Here is a 20,524-nt window from a genome sequence, read left to right on the forward strand (position 1 = left end):
CAATACAGGACTTCTATATTGGGACTGCAGCTCCAGGACTTCCCAGTCGGCACAGGTAACACCACCATCCTGTGCAACGTGGCCACTGGTCAGGTCAGACCTATCGTCCTGGTGGCTTGGAGACGACAGCTTTTTGACTCCATCCATGAACTGGCACACCCATCTATCAGGACCACTGCCCGGCTGGTGGCCAGAAAATATATGTGGCATGGATTGCAGAAACAGGTCAGCAGGTGGGCGAAGGCATGCACACAATGCCAAACAACCAAGGCAGAGCGGCGTACCAAGACCCCACCTCAACACTTAGAACCTGCGGAACAAAGGTTCAGCCACATTCCCGTGGACATAGTAGGACCCTTTCTGCTATCTGTTCACGATGGACAACCACTTCAATAGGTGGCCAGAAGCAGTCCCGCTGGCAGACACGTCCCCAACCTCATGCGCCAGGACCCTCCTATCGTTCTGGCTGGCATAGTTCGGGTTTCCGTCTCACATCATGTCTGACAGAAGGGCCCAGTTTTGTGGTCCAATTTTGCTAGCCTGTGGGATGCCCAGCTGTATCACAGAACAGCTTTCCACCCACAGTCCAATGGGTTGGTGGAGCGCTTCTACAGGCATCTCAAAATGCGCTCATGACCAGACTCCAAGGACCTAACTATGTAGACGAGCTACCATGTGTATTGTTGGGTATCCGCATGGCATGCAAGGAGGACCTCAACACCTCTTCGGCTGAACACGTCTATGGAGCTCCACTGGTGGTCCTGCGATAATTCGTAACATCCCCAGGCAAACAGCAACTTTCCTCAGCAGGCTGAGGGAAAGAGTCGGCAACCTGGCTCGACTCCACCTTTCAGACTTGGACACGCGAGGACTAACTTACTGAAAGACCTACAGGACTGTATATTTTCATTTTCGGGGTCCACATCGTCCACCACTGCAGAGACCATAAAAGGGTCCATTTTGGGTCATCTGCAACAATGGGGCCACATTTGAGCTGGAGGTCGAAGGCAAGATGGAGGACTTCATCACAGACGGGCTGAAGCTGGCACACCTGGACCCGACGCACCCGGTTTGGACTCCAGCACCATGCTGGAGAGGCATGCCACCGAAGCCTGCAGAGACTTTGCCTCCAGGCACCAAGGACAATACCACTGGTTCTGGGTAGGATCATGTGACGGCCCAACCTGGCAATCAAGCTGGCACTCCAGGTGGGCGAGCGCAACCAAAGGCCAGCAGCCCGTGCAGCGACACTGGCCCGAACAAGCAAACCAGTGGGCAAACAGTCAGGGCAGTTTAAAGACCAGCGACCCCAAAATGGCGCTGGCCTTGCTACACAGCCAACAGACAAGGACTGTGTGCAGGGAAGAAGGGAATTGTTATGTGGGTTGTGACGTCAGAAAAAGAAGGCAACGTCGGGAATGGTGCGAGTATAATACTTGGGCCTGAGCCCCCAATTAAACACAGAGCTTAATCTGACTGCACTATGTGTGTGTCTTTCAAGGAGCACGCAGTTACACTGGGTCTATTTTTTTTTGTTCTTTCCCCATTTTTTGCTGGCCTTAAATTATAGCCATTATTATGGAGAAACACTTTTATAAATATAAAAGTCTTCTTATATTTTTCAAAATAGACCAGTAAATTGCTGTTAAATGCCGAAAGTTCCTGAACAAAATTTATACAAGCCAGACAACAGTTACCTTTCAATAATGCAGTTCACATTGTCCACCCAGTTTATTTTAACATCATCTGTATGTATAATTGTAAAATGGTCAGTGTGAAAATGGATGATAACAATTTGCTTAAATTATCAAGGATCCCTAATTCTGCAGTTTCTGGCCAAACTGACCACTTAGGGACTGGAACCAGCAATTGCTGAAGATGCCATCAGTGCAAATGGATAATGGTTATTACTCTTTGGATGACATAGGCACTACCAATTTTAAATGTTGAGTTGATATTTATGAGCATTGTAGATGCAGGGGATTGGGTAGATGAGGCTGATTTTATGAATCTTGACTAAGGTGCATAGAAATGAGTGTTGATGGAAATGGCTGAAAGGACCCATATTGAATTGGATAATTTTGATCAGAGGACTAAATTACTATCAGATTTGTATGAAATGGCTGTAATAACATTTGCAAGGTATATTCATAAGCAAATAGCATTATTCTCAAAGGTATATATTTGTTATAGATTTTCATCTCATTAAATATTTATAATTAAATCACACCATTACAGGAAGCAATACACTCTGGTCTAATTATTTGTACCCAGATATTTGGGAACCTAGCATCAAATTATGTTGCAGTCCAATTTTGAACTTCATTAAACTGAAACAATAAAACTCTATTCCATTTGTTTGTTGTACACTAGGTGTTTATGAAATTGGAATTTATTTAGCTCTTTGATAGCATGCAAAGAATAAAATGAATGAGACCTTTGGCTGTTATTTTTTTTCTGAAATACCACTGTGTAGTGGGCTGAGTGATCACATGGTTAGACAGGCTGAATCGCTGCCCCAGTTGGTTGGTACAAGATTGCGTGAGCCCCCTTCCCTTCAGGAGAACAGGAGAAGCCCGTGTTTAGTGACACGGGTTACATGGGAGATGTCGCCACTTCCTGATTGCGCACCTCTGGGCAGGAGTGACTTCGCAACATGCTGACATCACTCCCATCGACCAGCGCGCCCCAGACAAGAGAAGTAAATTGTTCCCTAAAAGAAGTGTGAGAGATTCAAATAAAGTCAGTTACTGGTTCGCCCTCAAGTTGTATGGATGTACTTCATTTCAGTAGCGCTACCGTTAGCAGCCGCCGCAACATCCTCATTGTTATTAGGTCCCAGCATATGGAAGTATATATTTCTGATGTAGTCACTGATGAGTCAATTCAAAAATAATACAATTATTTTAAATCCCCATTTATAATTTTTGCACGGTGATAAAAGAATTACAGTAATCTAATTGAATAGTCCTAATTTAAAATTCAAATGGAGGAAATGTTTTGATTCAGGATATCAATTAATTGCAGATGGAGTGATATTTGGTGATAAAATAGGGCAGCGGCAAAAGTACACTAGACATTTTATGGGGGTTAAGCATGCATTAGCACACTGAATCCATGTTAGGTATAGGAAGATGAATCTGATCAAAATGACGATCAACATGCGTCAAAGATTCGACGCTAGTGTTCCCCTTTTCCAAAGGGCAAAAACGTTAGCTTGGTTGGCTGAAGGCCTGTATCTGTTCTGTGCTTTATAGGTCTCCGACTCTTAAACAAATACAGCTGAATGTGTTCAGCAGGTTGAAAGACCTGCTCCTCCACCATTGCTCTGCAGAAGGGCTGTTCTTTGTCATCATTTGGTTGCCTTTGCGTTTCATTTTAACTGCTGGTATTGAAATTCTCCAGGGCTCTGGTGATTTCCAGAGATTTTGCCAAATTGCAGAAGCCTGCATGCAGTGACGTTACAGACCTGCAAGTGGTTTGACCGACTTCTTTGTTCATCTTGTGTCATGGATATTTCTGACAAGGCAAACGTTTGTTTTCTATCCCTAATTTCCCTCAATATTAAAGCATTGGTTGGTTATTGTAGAGGACAATGAAAGATGCATGTAGGTCGGTGGCAGATTGTGAACCCAATGGATTTTAATGAGAGTCCAGCAGTTACTTCGTCACTATTATTTTTATCTGCTTTTTAAATTTGGATTTATCTTAGTGGGCTTCAAAGCTGAGTGTGTATCCAAAAGAACCTTGTCATTGAAATCTGCTAACGGTTGTGTACACAATTGCATTTGGACTGTGGAAGCCGTGTTCACTCATTCGAGCCCAGCTGAAGTGCCATGCTGATGAGCAAAGCTACTCTTGCAATACAGGTAGCAGGCAACCAGTTTCTGACTGAAGCTATTTGGCACGCACACTTGATTTATGTCACAATGCCTTGTGACCTAAATTGGTTGGTTTTGCTGGACTTCTGGATGTGCAATATTGCAAACATAGTGTTTTATCTGAGTTTAAAGATTGATGCTTTGTCAATTCATGTCTCAAGATTACATCAGAGGAAGGTAGAAAAGGGCTCCAGTTAAATGAGTAAATGGGTTTATTGAGAAGCTGCTGACAGAAACACATGAAGTTCAACAATTTGGCTGTTATTTCAACTAAAAATATGAGCCCCTGTGGGTGTGGGACAGCAATTTACCAAACAACCGTTAGCAAGATTATCTGTGCAGCTTAAGTTGTTCCTGATCCTTAGTGCATTGCATAAGTACAGAAATTGCTGTATGTCAGAACTCTGGTATCTGAACTTTTACTCCACCTGTAGACTTGGATTGAGCATTCTAGTTTTTACCAAAGTGCATCTATTTAAATGGCATATTTCTTTAAATCCTTCAGTATTTTTAAAAAAATTCAGTAAATTGCCTAAGTTGCTTTCAATGAATTGATCCTCATAAAATAAAATTAGAAGCTTTGAAAAGGCCTTTGCATCACAACTTGTCTCGGGTGGGGCTTTGATTTCTGTCATCGCAGGACCAGTCACCATTCGTTGACAGCTCCACTTCATGGGATGGCTACAACATCAAGGCTTGAAGCTTGATCAGATTGTGGAGCTGCAAAAGAATATCCAGGGGCATACAAGCACTTGGCAGAAGCCTGTGAATTACAGTCCATCAAAAATAGCTTTTTGGATATCTTGCTAAAGCTGATAAATTACACTATTTTGGTATTTTAAATGTTTTCAGCTTTTTTGAACTGTGATCTATCTGCATTATGATAAAAGGGCTACTGCCAAATTGAAAGTTGTAAAACATTGTTTGAATTTTCCTGGAAGTATGAGTAGTGAATTTCTCAAGTACCATCCAATAAGCAACCTCTTGCAGTTCTGTTTCTGTGAATTGGTCTTTGTTCATTTGGGTTATTTGAGATCATGGGGCTAATTTTTCCAAAATCACAAACCTTCCACCAGAATTTTCACTGTTGGACAAACTTAGATAATTTCGAGAAAATTATGATGATATGGGACTAGATTGGACAGTAATTAGTTTGGATTCTTTATATTTTAACATTGGTATGTAGTTCTGCTGTTACTTTTTTCCAGATCAATTCTTCATTGTCCATTGTGTGTATTGTTCCCCAATGTTATGTAGAATTGATTGATCCAACATTAGATGAAGAAGATCTGAATGAAAGGCAGCCTTGGGCCAAACCTCTAATCCAATTGTGGCAGAGTAAACTGCACAATTTCCAAGCAGAGAAAGAATATAATGAAGACGTCTCAAAAATGGAACCATATTGTGCGATTTGCTCACTTTTCTTTCCTTATTTCCAGGTAAATTATTATCTAATTTGAAGACTTGTGTTGATGATTAGAACAGTTTTCAGAGTTCAATATCTTTTTTCCAGGTATTTCAGAGGTATTTTTAGTTTAGTTTTAAATTGGATTCATAAACAATAAATGTAAGATGCTCACTAACAAATTCAAAGGGGACAATAAGACAAATATACAGAAAGGAATATTTATTCAGCGTTAGGTGAACAACATAGGAAAGAATACCATATGGAACACAAATCTGTGGTGGGCTTGAGTTGAGGGGCCTCTTTCTGTGCTGAGACAAACAATCCACAGACATCTTTGATAAACTCACAGCTCCTTCAGTTACCTTGACGACATCTCTTCCCACCCAATTCTATTCCTCCTTTCAATTCTTCCATCTCTGGCACATTTGCTCCCAGAATGAGGCTGTCCTCCTTCTTAAGAAAACATGGCTTCCCTTCTTCTGCCATTAACTCAGCCCTCTCTTGTGAATCTGTAGGGGTCATTTACTGCATCCAGTGCTCTGGATATCACCTCCTCTCCGTTGGTGAGACTGGATACAGATTGATAGATTGCTTCATTGTGCACCTTCACTTTGTCTGCTGCAACAGCGAGGAACTCCCAGTAGCCAACCGTTTTAATTCCACACACCATTGAGACAGTTACATGTCTACTCATGGCTACCCACAAATTGGAGGAACGACACCTTTTATTCCATCTCTGCAGTTTCCAACCATATGCCATTACTATCAACTTCTCCAATTTCCGTTCATCCCTCTACCCTCTTTCCCTATCCCTCTCTCACTTTTCCTTCAGCTCTCCACCCTCTTCCTTGCTATTAGAGAGACACCTTCTTAACTCTCTGCCCTCTCTCCCTTTCACCTCAGCTTTTTTTTCTCTTCTACCTGCCAACCTGTATCCACCTGTTAGCCTGTGCTCCTTCCTCCCCCTTCTCTCCAGATTCCCTTCCCACCACCTTTTTGTTCAGGTGCCTACCTATTTTTCCACATCCCTGACAAAGGGCTCAGTCCTGAAATGTTGACTGAGCTGCTGAGATTCTTTAGCACTTTTGTATATTGCAGATAAAAAAAAGTTTTGTTTGGCATTCTTTGGCTTGGCTTCGCGGACGAAGATTTATGGAGGGGGTAAAAAGTCCACGTCAGCTGCAGGCTCGTTTGTGGCTGACCAGTCCGATGCGGGACAGGCAGACACGATTGCAGCGGTTGCAAGGGAAAATTGGTTGGTTGGGATTGGGTGTTGGGTTTTTCCTCCTTTGCCTTTTGTCAGTGAGGTGGGCTCTGCGGTCTTCTTCAAAGGAGGCTGCTGCCCGCCAAACTGTGAGGCGCCAAGATGCACGGTTTGAGGCGTTATCAGCCCACCGGCGGTGGTCAATGTGGCAGGCACCAAGAGATTTCTTTAGGCAGTCCTTGTACCTTTTCTTTGGTGCACCTCTGTCACGGTGGCCAGTGGAGAGCTCGCCATATAATACGATCTTGGGAAGGCGATGGTCCTCCATTCTGGAGACGTGACCCATCCAGCGCAGCTGGATCTTCAGCAGCGTGGACTCGATGCTGTCGACCTCTGCCATCTCGAGTACCTCGACGTTAGGGGTGTGAGCGCTCCAATGGATGTTGAGGATGGAGCGGAGACAACGCTGGTGGAAGCGTTCTAGGAGCCGTAGGTGGTGCCGGTAGAGGACCCATGATTCGGAGCCGAACAGGAGTGTGGGTATGACAACGGCTCTGTATACGCTTATCTTTGTGAGGTTTTTCAGTTGGTTGTTTTTCCAGACTCTTTTGTGTAGTCTTCCAAAGGCGCTATTTGCCTTGGCGAGTCTGTTGTCTATCTCATTGTCGATCCTTGCATCTGATGAAATGGTGCAGCCGAGATAGGTAAACTGGTTGACCGTTTTGAGTTTTGTGTGCCCGATGGAGATGTGGGGGGGCTGGTAGTCATGGTGGGGAGCTGGCTGATGGAGGACCTCAGTTTTCTTCAGGCTGACTTCCAGGCTAAACATTTTGGCAGTTTCCGCAAAGCAGGACGTCAAGCGCTGAAGAGCTGGCTCTGAATGGGCAACTAAAGCGGCATCATCTGCAAAGAGTAGTTCACGGACAAGTTTCTCTTGTGTCTTGGTGTGAGCTTGCAGGCGCCTCAGATTGAAGAGACTGCCATCCGTGCGGTACCGGATGTAAACAGCGTCTTCATTGTTGGGGTCTTTCATGGCTTGGTTCAGCATCATGCTGAAGAAGATTGAAAAGAGGGTTGGCAAATACTAGAGCACATCGGATGTCCCCCAAAGTTCCTCAACATGATTATCCAACTGCACGAAAACCAACAAGGTCGGGTCAGATACAGCAATGAGCTCTCTGAACCCTTCTCCATTAACAATGGCGTGAAGCAAGGCTGTGTTCTCGCACCAACCCTGTTTGGCATACCAGAAAGGCAACCCACAAGAAGTCACCACACAGCATGACAATAGTAACATTTGCATAACATGGAAATTGAGATTAAACTTTTAATCAAAAAAGGAAACTGTTTCTATATGGGAATCATGCACGGCTGTCACTCCAGTGATAGTCCACTAACTGTTCTGACTCCGGTCTAGTCCCCTTTCTCTCTGCCGACAGGCACTCCTATGTAAGGGAAATGATTGTTTTCAGAGCAGACTACGCCCACAATGCTTGAACAAAATCCATGAATGTCTCCAAGAACTTATTTTGATGTCCAACAATCCCAGGGAGGGTATGTAACACCATGTGTGTGGACTACAATCTTGCATATTTAATTCCTTAAATCGTGTTTGTGAAAGCAAGGTATAAAGAGATATTGACTCTGCTCACTGTCCATAACAGGTGAGATTGTCTTTTATATTAAATAATTTGGACCGTCTAAAATTATTTCTATGTTCCAAATATTTTAATGGGTTAGTGGAAAGTAACATTCAAAATATTATGTAATAACTAGTTCTCAGCTATTTATTCCCTGTAGCAATTTTAAACAATTTCAGTTGAAGGGTTCTGAAACATGAACCTTTTCTTATGATATTCTGATTGAGCTATTTTGTATTTTCATTATTTACTCATGTGGTCAATGTCCTTTTTAAAGAAAAATAATTTGGTTTCCTGACCATTGTGAATTGATAGACCTTTCGAATTGCTTTGTAAAACCCAAGGATTTACAGCTAAAACAAGGTATTAAGTTGTATGTGCACATAATTTCACTGATAAGAATGGTAAATTACAAGCACATAATGTCAAAAGTTATAAACAATTTGATATTAAAAGAGACATAACTCTGACAAGACCTGGTTCTTGATAACCATGTGTAGTAAATTATAGCGAAATTTGTCCAACTTTAAAGTTGGATAATAAGAAAGGTTAAGAGGTTTCCATTCCAAATTATGATATGGGGAAAAAGAAAGGTTTGCTAATGGCAAAGATGGGATTTCCAATGAGTATACTGGAGAGTTTTCTCAATTATTATGTTAAATCTGTTCCAGGAAAAGATCAAAAGTAGTTTAGAGCCACACTGCACAGAAAGACCTTTTGCCACACCATATTCATGTTACTAAAGGAAATAATCTAAAAATGAATCAAAATCAGAGTTCAATGATGAAAAAGGCTAAAAGTATCAAAGGTAATGCCTTTGAAATGAGGCACTGATTTCTATTATTTAAGAAAGGACGTGGTTACAAAGCAGTGGAAGGTACTCTAAAAGGAGGTAATGCAAGTTCAAACAAGCAATATTCATTTGAAGAGAAGATATTCCTTCGAGATAATCTAATTTCTAAAGCTTCCATGAATTAGTGGTAAAAAGGAAATATCTTAAAAACAAAAAAAAAAACATTTTGACCAATGTCAGGTACAGGATTCAGTTAATCAGGAAAATCATTGGGAGTTCAGTGGGGATCTAACAAAGTAAACATGATGGGAAAAGGAGGTAATACTAAAATGAGCAGGTAACATTTCATAAATTCATTAAGTGTATGAAGGCGACCAAGTAAAAGTTTGTTCGTATTGAGTTCACATTTAAAAAAAAGAAAATGGCAGGCACAGACAGAATAGATGCCTATTTTGCAAATTCCCCAAGGAAGCAGTTGAAGGGTGGAAGACCATTAAAATAGAGTGAACACATTATTAAAACAATAAGCAATACATTTAATTGGTCTGGATGAACTGTATCCTGAATTGCTGAAAGTAACAAAATAGTAAGTAAAAACACAATGCTGGAGAAACTCAGCAGGTCAAACCGATAAAGATATTTCGGGCTTGAGCCCTTCATCAAAGTATGGAAAACTATCCGCAGGTGCTCGAATGAAAAGGTAAAGGGGGAGGCGGGGGGTGGGAAGGAGCATAGTTGGCAAGAGGGCACAGCAGCAAGCAGAGGAAGGAGGGATGGCTAGGTAAATAGAGAGAGAAGGGGTGGAGTGCTGAGGGAAAGCAGACAGGGGGAAGGGAAAGGAGGGCAGGTTAGCAGAAACCGGTGCAGTTATTGTTAATGCCATCTGGCTGAAGAGTGTCCAGATGGAGAATCGGGTGTTGTTCTTCCAATTTACAGGTGGTCTTAGTGGGATAGTATATGAGGCCATGAACAGACAGGTGAGTATTGGAGTGGGATGCAGAACTGAAATGGTTGGTCACTGGAAGGTCTCTTGTCACTGATGCTGACAGAGCAAAGGTGCTCAGCGAAACAATCTCCCAGTCTGCGGCCAGTCTCTCTGATGTAGAGCACCGGATGCAGTAAATCAATCCTGCAGATACACAAGTGAAGTGTTGCTTCACCTGAAAGGCCTGTTTTGGGCCCTGGACTGTGGTAAGAGAGGAGGTGTGAATGCAAGTGTGACACCTCCTGTGACCACAGGGGAAGGTGCTGGTGGGTGTGGGAGGGGGTGGTGTGATTGGTAGGGAGGGATAAGTGTACTAGAGAGCCACAGAGGGAGTGGTCCCTATGAAAGGCAGAGGGAAGCTGTGTTTGGTAGTGGGATCATGTTGTAAGTGTCAGAAATTCAGGAGGATAATGTGTTGGATGTGGAAGCTGGTGGGGTGGTAGGTAAGGACAAGGGGAAACCTGTGTGTGTTGCATCTAGGGGCCGAGGGGGCCAGGGCAGCTGAGTGGGAAATGGAGGAGATACAGGTAAGGGCTGAGTGGATGGTGGTGTTGGGGAAGGAGGCAGACATTTCAGATGATCTGGACTGGGAGACCTCATCTTGAGAATAGATGTGGCAGGGATGGAGAAATTTGGAAAAGTGAGTAGAATCCTTCTAGGGGACAGGGTGTGAGGAAGTGTAGTTGTGGGGGGATTGGTGGGTTTGTATTGTATGTTGGTGGAAAGCTGGTCTCGTGAGATGGAGACAGAGATCCAGCAAAGGGGAGTGTTGTCAGAGATGGATCAGATGAGTGAAATCGGGGTGGAAGTTGGCCGTGAAGTTGACGAGCTCGTAGCGGGAGCATGATGCAGCCCTGATATAGTCATCAATATAACAGAGGAAGAGTTGATGGACCTTGGCTAGGCTTGCAGCTTGGATTGCTCCACAAAGCCCATGCAGATACCCATACTACTCCTTTGATTTGAAAGAAGTGAGATGAGTTAAAGGAGAAGTTGTTTAGAGTGAGGACAAGTTCTGCCAAGTGGAGGAGTGACTGATCAGGTCTCTGGTCCAAAAAGAAGCAAAGCATGAGGAAGGAGGTATAAAGGGATTGGGCATCAGTCGTAAAAATGAGGTGGTCCAGTTCAGGGAATCTGAAGTCATTGAAGAGATAGTGAGGTATTGTGAATGTAGGTGGACCAGAGGAGAAAAGATAGAGTCAAGGAAGATAAAACTAGTTCGGTGGGGCAAGTGCATGCGGAAATAGCAACTTTGTTAGATACAGAATACTTATAGGTTGCTCATGTTATGTGATTATTCAAAAGAGGGCAGAGATAAAGGAATGAAACTACAAAGATGTCAACCTTTATCAATGGGAAAGTTATTATCAACTTTCACTTGGAATGGCAAAGGGTTGATCAAGAATAGCTATGATGGTTTTGCTAAAAACAGCTTATTTAAGGCTAACTTGATTAAACTGCACCAACAACCCTATTAACTTTCAACCTTATCTTTTTTTACCTCATCAAAAAGTTCAAACTAATTAATAATTACAATATTTAAATTTTTCCAAACTAAATTTCAGGAAGAGTATAAAGTTTGCAGGTGCAAAGAGGCCTGGTTAGAATTTTATGCTGGATAATTTTGGACAATTCTCTTCACCATGCTTCAGGAAGGAATAAAAACCATAGAAAAGATACAGTGAAGGTAAACCAGAATGTGGCTTGGGCAGAAGTCATTAAGGTAAAATAACAGATTGCGAGTGTTATGACTGCTCTCTTAAATAATTAAAAAAAAAACGAGTAATGGTTTCAGGCTAAAATCATAGAAGTGTCACAGCATGGAAGGAAGCCAAGGATACCTGAATTGGCCTTTTTTGAGTGCATTCCAGCCCTGTGTCTATTTTCAGCCCCAAAGCTCTGTAAATTTTTTTGAAACCCACAATTGAATCTATTTCCAACAAGCGGACAAATTAACAATAATGAAAGAAACAATAATAGAGAACTTAGTGGGACTGAATGCTGGTAAATCCCAGAACCGGATAATCTACATTTCAGACTTTGGAAAGAGTTATACTGGAATGATGGTGCCATATTTCATTGTGAACTCAACCTGAAATGTTGTCTGTTTCTGTTTGACCCACTGAGTGTTTGCAACATTTTTTGTTTTCATCTTGGATTTCAAACAAATTCAGATAAAGGAAAATAATTTCATCCTCCAGCTTGTTTTAAAAGTTACTTTATTTCTCCCAGTTTGATGGGATTGAAATTTTGAGTAATTTTCTATCAATTATAGTTTAATGTATTTTTGATGCAGATCATATTGTGGATATTAAGGGAATGAAAGGTTGGAGGATGAGTGCAGGAAAGTAGTTTTGAGGTAAAGGATTAGGCATGATTTTATCAGACAATAAAGCAAACATGATGAGCAGTTGAGGTCTATTTTTCTATTCCTTCTGTTATTCTTTAAGTTAGTGAATTTGAGATCATTGTTATTTGGTACGTGAAGCAGCTTTTCCTCGTGTCACTTTTGATAGTTCTATTTAAATTAAATCTTCAAGATTCTCACTGTGGAATTAGTTCTCTTTTTTTTTGGAACCATTGGCATCTGACCTCTCGCATGTTCAGTATTTTGCTTTGCATCACAGACTTGCAAGTCCCAGATGTCGAGTCACACATGGTGTTGCGGGGTGACGACATGAACCTGCCTGTAATATCCTTTTCACAACTTGCTTCCCGCCCATCTGTGAATCATCAGCCGACTTAAATCGATCACATCCAGTCCCTTCACTTAAATAGTTCATGAACTCATGTTTGTTTCACCCCTCATGTTACAGCTGAAAGTAATCCATTTATCCCCACTTTGTTTTATCTCAGTTAAGCCAACTAATCCAAAGCTTTCAATGCCAGAAATACCCAATGAATGCTTTTTATAAATCCAAATGCATTGCATTAATTGATTTTTCGCCTTTTGTTACTCTACTAGTTAAATATTCAGATCTGCAATATGTTTATCAAACATAATTTCTTTTTCATAAAATCATATTGACTGTCTAATGTTCTTTTTTTTTCTTGATATCACGCTGTTAGTTTTTTTTAATAACAGACCAGCACTTTTCTGATAGATATTAGGCTAATTATATAGCACACTTTCTCTCTTTTCCAGTCAATAAAATGTCTGATCTTTTGTAGAAAACGTTGGATAACGTTTTGAAGAGGTTGCTGGAGGAAAAAGTGTAATTGGAACAGGATGGTTGGAAAGTTGCTTTATATGAATGGAAACTATTGAAAGAATTGGTTGTTAGGTTCCAAAAAAAGTTACGGAAGATGATCCCATTAATATTTTAAAGGGAGCTTCCTTAGCACAAGATATTGGGATAGTAGCGGAGAATAAGTCCAGGGCTGGTATGAAGCCTTTTGAAATCCATGGGCCTTAGCAACCCAAATGTATGCCTTCTGGACTGTGAATTTCTCTCATTCTCTGAAAGCAGGAGATATTTGACAGAGCTCATGTCTTATTCTGCTGTTCCTAATCTTTTTTAATATCAATATAATGAATATTTTCTTCAAAGTCACATTGGTTCTCAGGTCATTCCATGTTTCTATATCATAATTTAATGGAACAGAGAATATAAAACAGTACAGCACAGGAACAGGTTCTTTGGACCTTGATTTTTGCACTGAGCACAATGCCCAAATTAAACTTAAATTCAGCTGTTTGCACATTATACATTTCCCTCTGTTCCCTGCATATTCATGTGTCTGTCTATAAGCCTCTTAAATACTATTATTATATCCACTTCCACCACCCCCTCTCCCAATTTGTTCTAGCCACCTACCACACTCAGTTTAGAAAAAAAATAATTTGGCCCATTTAACTTCTTGAAAACCCCCTTCTCTCTTAATGCATGTCCTTTAGCATGTGACAGTTTTACCCTGGAAAAAGATTCCAATTGTCCACCCTATTTATGCCTCATAATAGGTTCAACATTACCTCATGGCCCTTGAAAAAGACTAACTATGCCTTCTTAACAACACAATCAACTTGTGCAGCAGCTATATACCCCAAGGTCTCATTGTTCTTCCACACTGCTCAGACTCCTCCCATTACCTTCAAGCTTGACAAACCGAAATGAGCTACTTTACACTTTTCTGGGTTAAACACATCTAGTGGGCACATCTCAGATATTTTAAAAGGAACCAGGAGCAAGTAATAATTGTAACCTGGTTGTGTTTGGAAAATGTTATTTTGGTTGTTTAGTAATGACAACCAAGCATTGCCATGACAGACAAAAAGAATGGGGGAAGAAACTCTTCCAGGAACAATGTGGAATGTGTTAGACTGAGGTTGTACAACATTGCTGATCCCATAGTGATCCTGCAAGATCAAGAAGGGGTCTTTATTATTACGTCATCCTATCTAAATTTCAGCAGCAAAAATAATTCCTTCATATTGTCGGAGGTCCAACGGCCCTTGCAAGGGAAGTAAAAATTCACACACATTTCCTATAGTTCATCTACTGCATTCTGTACACCAGAATTGTCTACCTATACATTGGTAAGACCAAACACAGATTACCTGATAGATTTTCAGATCACCTTGCTGTCTACTACATCCCAACCAAATCCTGGTTGCATGCTATTTCAACTCTCCTTCAATTCCTGTCCTTCCTTGGCCTTCTCCATTGCCAGGGTGAGGCCAAGTATGAACTCGAGGAACAATACCTTTTATTTCACCTGAATAGTCTATGGCCTGAACACTGGTTTCTCCAATTTCAGGTAACTTGCATTTGCAATGCTGCTGGATTGTGAAATTATACAGACGCCATGGTCCTCCTTTTTCTAGTTTTTAACTTGGCATTCTTCATTGTTCAGTGAATTTTAATTTTAGATGCTCTTCTTTCTCCGAGAAGAACATGTTGATTCTGTGCCTAAACTTCTTCCGTTATTGTCTTGTCCATCAATTTTTGCTGACCTCGTACTGTCAAACTAAATTGGAGGAGCACACATACTGTATACATTAGCTACATACTGCATTACCTCCTGGCTTGGAGACTGTGCTCCCCACCTCTCCCTCTTCCCCACCCCACACCATTTTGTTTTGGCGCCTGTCCATACCTTGATGAAGTAATCAAGCCCGAAACATTGGTTATATATCTTTGCTCTATGAAGCGCAGTTTGACCTGCTGAGTTTCTCCAGAATAGTGTTTTTACTATCAGTTTTGATGACAATTTAATGAGTCAGATTACCTTTTAGCTCACTGAATTTGGCCTTTCTTCAGTTGAACAGTTTAGTATTGATTGGTCATCTCTTTCAAGAGCTTTTCTCAACCTGATAATGTGATTACTATTCCCCACCTGCGACTGTGAGCTCTCCTTACCCTAGTGTACACTGAATAAATTTGGTGCTATTTTCTTTGTCAACATGCGGGAATAGCTCCAGTTAAGTACATTTTTTTTGCACTCGTTTCTGAAATTTCTCTCACTAAAATTACTAGGAAATTGACGTCTCCTATTATGTCAACTTTCTAATTGTATGTCTGTAATTAGCTGGCAAATTTGATCTTGTATTAGTGGTTAGCATAATAGATATTTAGTTCCAGTTGCTTAATTTTGACCAGTCTTTGTCTCCTTAACTGTATTATCCTGGCTAATTGCTATCATTTGGACTATGATTTCCAGTAGGAAATGGCTAGAAACATGGAAATGTCCTTCACTTTGTGTGATTCGCAATATAATTGGAGAGGCACAATATGGCTGTTGAGAAGAATGTAAATGAGATGTTGGATTGATCTTTGCCAGATTGCTCATTAATTTTTAAAATTTCATTTAGACATACGGCACGGTAACAGGCCCCTTCGGCCCATGAGCCCGTGCTGGACAACCCTGATATGTTTTGAATAGTGGGAGGAAACCGGAGCACCCGGAGGAAACTCCATGCTGATAAGGGGAGAACATACATACTCCTTAGAGACAGCCCCGGATTCCATCTAGCACTGTAACAGTGTTGTGCTAAGAGCTATGATAACTGTGTTCCCCTCTTGGAGGTTGTGGACCTCTGAGTGAAAACAAGTTTACTTGGTTTCTGTAAAAAGATATCTTGATGAAGGGCTCAAGCCCAAAATGCTGGCGATGTATCTTTATCTTTGCTGTTTGACCTGTTGAGTTTCTCCTGCATTGTGTTTTTACTTTACTGAAAGTCTGCAGGCACAATCACTCCTCCCTCCTTAGTTTCTGAATGTGTTATCCTCAGCTTAAGAATGATGCTAACATATGAAACCCAGCACAATTTTTTTTCTCTCTTTGGTAATCAGAGCATTTTCAAGCACTTTTGCATGAGAAACTCCATCACAATTAACTTCATTATACATGTTTCTCATGCAGCCTGATCAAACAGTGAAAAGAAGAATTCAATTCACATCGGATTCAACAGAGGTGTCACCAGCCAAGCAAGATAAAACAAAACCACTTATTCCAGAAATGTGCTTTGCATACAGTGAAGAGAGTAATGAATTTTACCCATCAAATTCATTTATTGAAGAAGATGGAACTAGTTTGTTGATATCCTGTGCTAAGTGCAATCTACAAGTTCATGCAAGTAGGTGTTATTTTACTAATTCTGCTCCCTTAAATTTTCATTTTTGTCCTTTGAATAATGATTATGACTCTTGAGTTTGACCTGCAGGTTGTTATGGTGTTCCACTTCGTGAGATCCATGATGGCTGGACTTGTTCTCGTTGTATAATTGGCGCATGGACTGCAGTAAGTACTTATATTAATGCATTTAATTAATTCACAGTTCAGCCGAAGATCACGCATTATTTCATACTGATGGATCACTAAAAGGGTTAATGATTTTGATTATTGATAAGTTCCAGATTTATTAAAGACAGACTTGTTTTGTTTATTTACTTTTCGTTGAAAGTAATCTTGATGATAGCAATTTATCAATTAATAGGCTTCAGTTATATCACATGTTAAAGATAGATTTGTTTGGGCTTTAAACTTTTAATCACAAGTAAAAATTGCATTTCAGTAATGTAATGAGAATTATTCCAAAAAACTGAATGAGGTAAAAAAAAAAGGACCACTGAAATCTTTCAGATGTGTTGGTGTAGAGCACAATTTTGACTGTGGTATGTTTCATGGCTAAATGCTGATGGTTACTTCCTTGCCTCAGGGAGGGAAAAGCATTAACAAGTACTTTTGGTAGATCTCTAGTAAATGAATGTCCATTCCATAATGCCTTTTTTTCCTAATTGTATATTTCTTCTGAATTCAGTAGTTCGTTAAATGTGAATCAAGGAAAGATCATTACCACCTACCTGATAAGGTTTTCATCATTCTTTAAATGGAAGCAAGCTCCAAATACCAACCTGTCTTTCCCTTTTGGAGAGATGTGAATATATCTGTTGATTAAAGAATTAATGCATTACATGAAAAATGTTTCTTCGTCATCTGGAAAATACTGGTGTAATCCAGAAATGACACTGTTTATATGTAGCTTTGGAGAGAAAGGAGATGCATGTGACATAATGACATCAACATATTGGCATCAATGTTGGAGACATGTTAAAGCGATAATGTCTTTGCAATTCTGCTTATCAGTGATTTGATCTTGCTCTTTGTGGTATCTGAAGGAGGCTTCCATTCAAGGAAAGAAAAGCTTAAAGGTAGGTAACCAAATACTTCCCCTCTTTTCTTCCCAAATAAAATTAGTTGGTTTAAACTTAATAATGGTTAAAAGAAGCTTGACAGAGCATTTTTGCTCAATATAACCATTGAACAGGGAATGAGTTACTCACCAGTGAAGTTACATACCTGTATTTGTTCATGAGTGATTCATATTTGAATTTGGATGCAAACTGTATTGAATAAACCAACTATTCCTGGAGTGGCTAGATTTTTTTTACACTTTTTTTTCTGCCTTATCTAGGATCATGACTTTTCTATTGATATTAACTGATTTTATTTCAGTTTCTGAGTATATTATGATCACATGATCAAAGAAGAGATGATATATTTTGGTTAGCTTGGCATGTCCAGTTAGATTTGGTGGTGGGGTGGGGGGAGGGGGATGAAATGATCAAAAACTTCCCGATAAAGGGGAACTTAAAACAAAAGCAAAAATGCTGGAAGCATTCAGCTGGACAAGCAGCATCACTTCCCAAGAAAGGAATTGTCTGTGATAAGTTACAGACTGAACTTGTCAGTTGCATCAAAATTACATTTGTAATGCAGAAGAAAAAAATAAATGGTTCCAAATAAGCCCAAGTGAGTGGAGAGCATTTCTAAATATCCTCCTCAAGGCTGCTTTGCTGTCCATGACATGAGGCAGAGTGTGGCCGGGAGTGTGATTGAGGCAATTACTAAGAAAGTTGCATTAAGAATCACCAAGGCTGCCACTTAAGTATTAAAATGAATATCATCACTGACCACCAAGATTCAGCAAACATTGAGATAGATACAACCAAAAAGATATTGGAATCCACATCCGTGGAGAGAAAAGACATGTGGATAGTTATCTGAATTGGTTCAATTCTCTATTAAAGTCTAAAAGTAACAACTTAGAATATTTCAGTAGAGACTGCAGGATTTTGAATTGGGGACAATAGTGAAACAATCATCATCTATCCCAAACAACGATCAATCTGGTAAATTTTTTTTGTACTCCTTTCCCAAATTTTTCCTTCAGAAGCTAGAAAGAACGTATGTGGTATTTCAGGTGCAGACTCACCAATGCTCTTTGTAATTGCAGGATTTAATCCTTTTTTATTGCTGCTCTTGAACAGATGTTGGTGAGGCACGTTGAATTGTTGCAGTCTTTTTGGTAACGTGATGGAATAGTTCGTACTCTCCTGTCTGCCTCAACAGTGCTGATAAGATGCTGTTCCTTGAGTTTGCATTAGGCATTGGGATAGCAGTATAAGAGGTTGAAGACAAGAGAGAGTGGGAACAGAAAGCAGAATTAGAGTGAAAGGTGATTGGCACCGCAGGGTCACTTTTGCAGACTGAATGGGAGTGTCCTGCAAAGTGTTCACCTTATCTGCATTTGGTTTTCACAATGCAGAGGAGACTACACTATGAGCAGCGAGTGCACCACACAGAATTGAATCAAGTTGGGTGATTGCTGCTTAATCTGTAAGGATTGGGGAAGATACATGTCGTGTAGTTACATGGGACAGTGCTCTTCAGTGGAGAATGAAAGAGCAGACCTGGAAATTGGAGAGGATTTCTTTCAAATGCTGAAAAGCGGGGATGTGGTGAAAATTGTGCTGCTCACAATGGGAAGTCCGGTGAGAGGTGGGGGTGGGGAATTGATGGGAATTGGGAATGGTGGAAATGGAGGGCCTTTTTTTAGATTCTAGCGTGGCATTTTGGTTGATTTAATAATGAATTTAATAATTTAAGTAAACCACTGTAATGGAAGATTTAAACCGTGTTTTTTTACTTTTGCAGCCTTTGCTTCTGGAAGGCTGAGAACCTGCTTGTTGTTTTTTACTTTTGCAAGTGAGAGGTACAAGTTTACCCAAGACACCACTTTCTTTTCCCACTTTTATTGAGGAAGCTGCAGAGGCAGGTACAGTTTGGCATTTAAAAGGCACGTTGGATGGATAGGGAAGGTCATAGGCAAACAGCCGGCAAATGGGACTGGCTATGATAGACAACTTGAGTTGAGGGGTTTGTTTCCATGCTGTGACTCCCACTGATGTGGTTGCTGTATCATCACTGTTTCAATTTGTTTATTCTGTCTTTGCACTGCCATTTTTTAGTAATTTTTATCTTGAGCACTTTGGACTGCACCTAGTTGGAGACTTTCCCTCTGTTTCTCTATCTTCCTACCCCATTTTGCAATGCAAAGCAGATTTCTTTTCTTACTTCTCCATTGATGATGAAGGATCTGAAACGTAAGCACATTTTCTTTCCTTGTAATGCTTCCTGACTTTTTGAGTGCTTGCAGCCTTTTCTGTTTTTGTCAGGAGGATTCATGCCCAGCAGCCTTACGTTTCTAGATCTTGGCTGGGGGCTACTGATACATAACAATGTGTGATGCACCACTGGAGTATGGTAGCCAATTCTGATCAGAGGCACTCTGGAGGATTGACATGTGATTTTCTGGCTAAATGATGACTGATCATATTAGATCACACCACTTGGAAAATGAAATTGGATTGAGTTCCTAAGTGTAAACATCTCCAGTGAATTGTTCTGGTCCACCGATATTGATACAAGGGGCAAGAAAGCTTATCAGCTTTCTACTGCCTCATAAGCCTGAAGAAATATGGAATGTTACCAGTACACTTTATCAACTTCTACATTGAAAGCATCCTGTCAAGGTATATATCATTGTGTGAGATGGGAACTGCTCCACCTAAGAATGCAAGAAACTGCAGATTGATGTGAATGTGGCTCAGGCCATGACACCTACCTCCCTCCATAAACTCCATCTACAACTCTCGCTGCCTTAGAAAAACAGCTAACACATTAAAAGACTCTTCACCCCTCTCCTCTCGGAAGAAGATTTGTGAATATGAGATCACGGATCACCAAATTCACGGACGGGTTCTTTTCTACTGTTATCAGACTTATGAACGATCCCCAAAATTGTTAAATTATGTTGCCTTTGATGTATA

At 40.6% G+C, this 20,524-nt stretch overlaps 1 protein-coding gene across 18 annotated transcripts in view; it reads left to right on the top strand.

Moving 5' to 3' along the window:
• Window positions 1–20,524, top strand: part of LOC138755231 (lysine-specific demethylase 4C-like) — a 417,729-nt gene that overhangs the window by 213,517 nt on the left and 183,688 nt on the right. For 15 of the 18 annotated variants that reach the window (XM_069920849.1, XM_069920842.1, XM_069920853.1 and 12 more), the window contains 3 exons: window positions 5,139–5,320; window positions 16,275–16,488; window positions 16,576–16,652. In XM_069920849.1, the coding sequence (XP_069776950.1) occupies window positions 5,139–5,320; window positions 16,275–16,488; window positions 16,576–16,652 (473 nt within the window). Of the gene's footprint in view, window positions 1–3,974; window positions 4,059–5,138; window positions 5,321–16,274; window positions 16,489–16,575; window positions 16,653–17,172; window positions 17,564–20,524 lie in introns of those variants that run through there. The other 3 variants (XR_011352148.1, XM_069920953.1, XM_069920985.1) reach the window with 3 other exon arrangements.

Source organism: Narcine bancroftii, chromosome 1 (assembly GCF_036971445.1).
Source record: "Narcine bancroftii isolate sNarBan1 chromosome 1, sNarBan1.hap1, whole genome shotgun sequence".
Classification (NCBI taxonomy): domain Eukaryota; kingdom Metazoa; phylum Chordata; class Chondrichthyes; order Torpediniformes; family Narcinidae; genus Narcine; species Narcine bancroftii.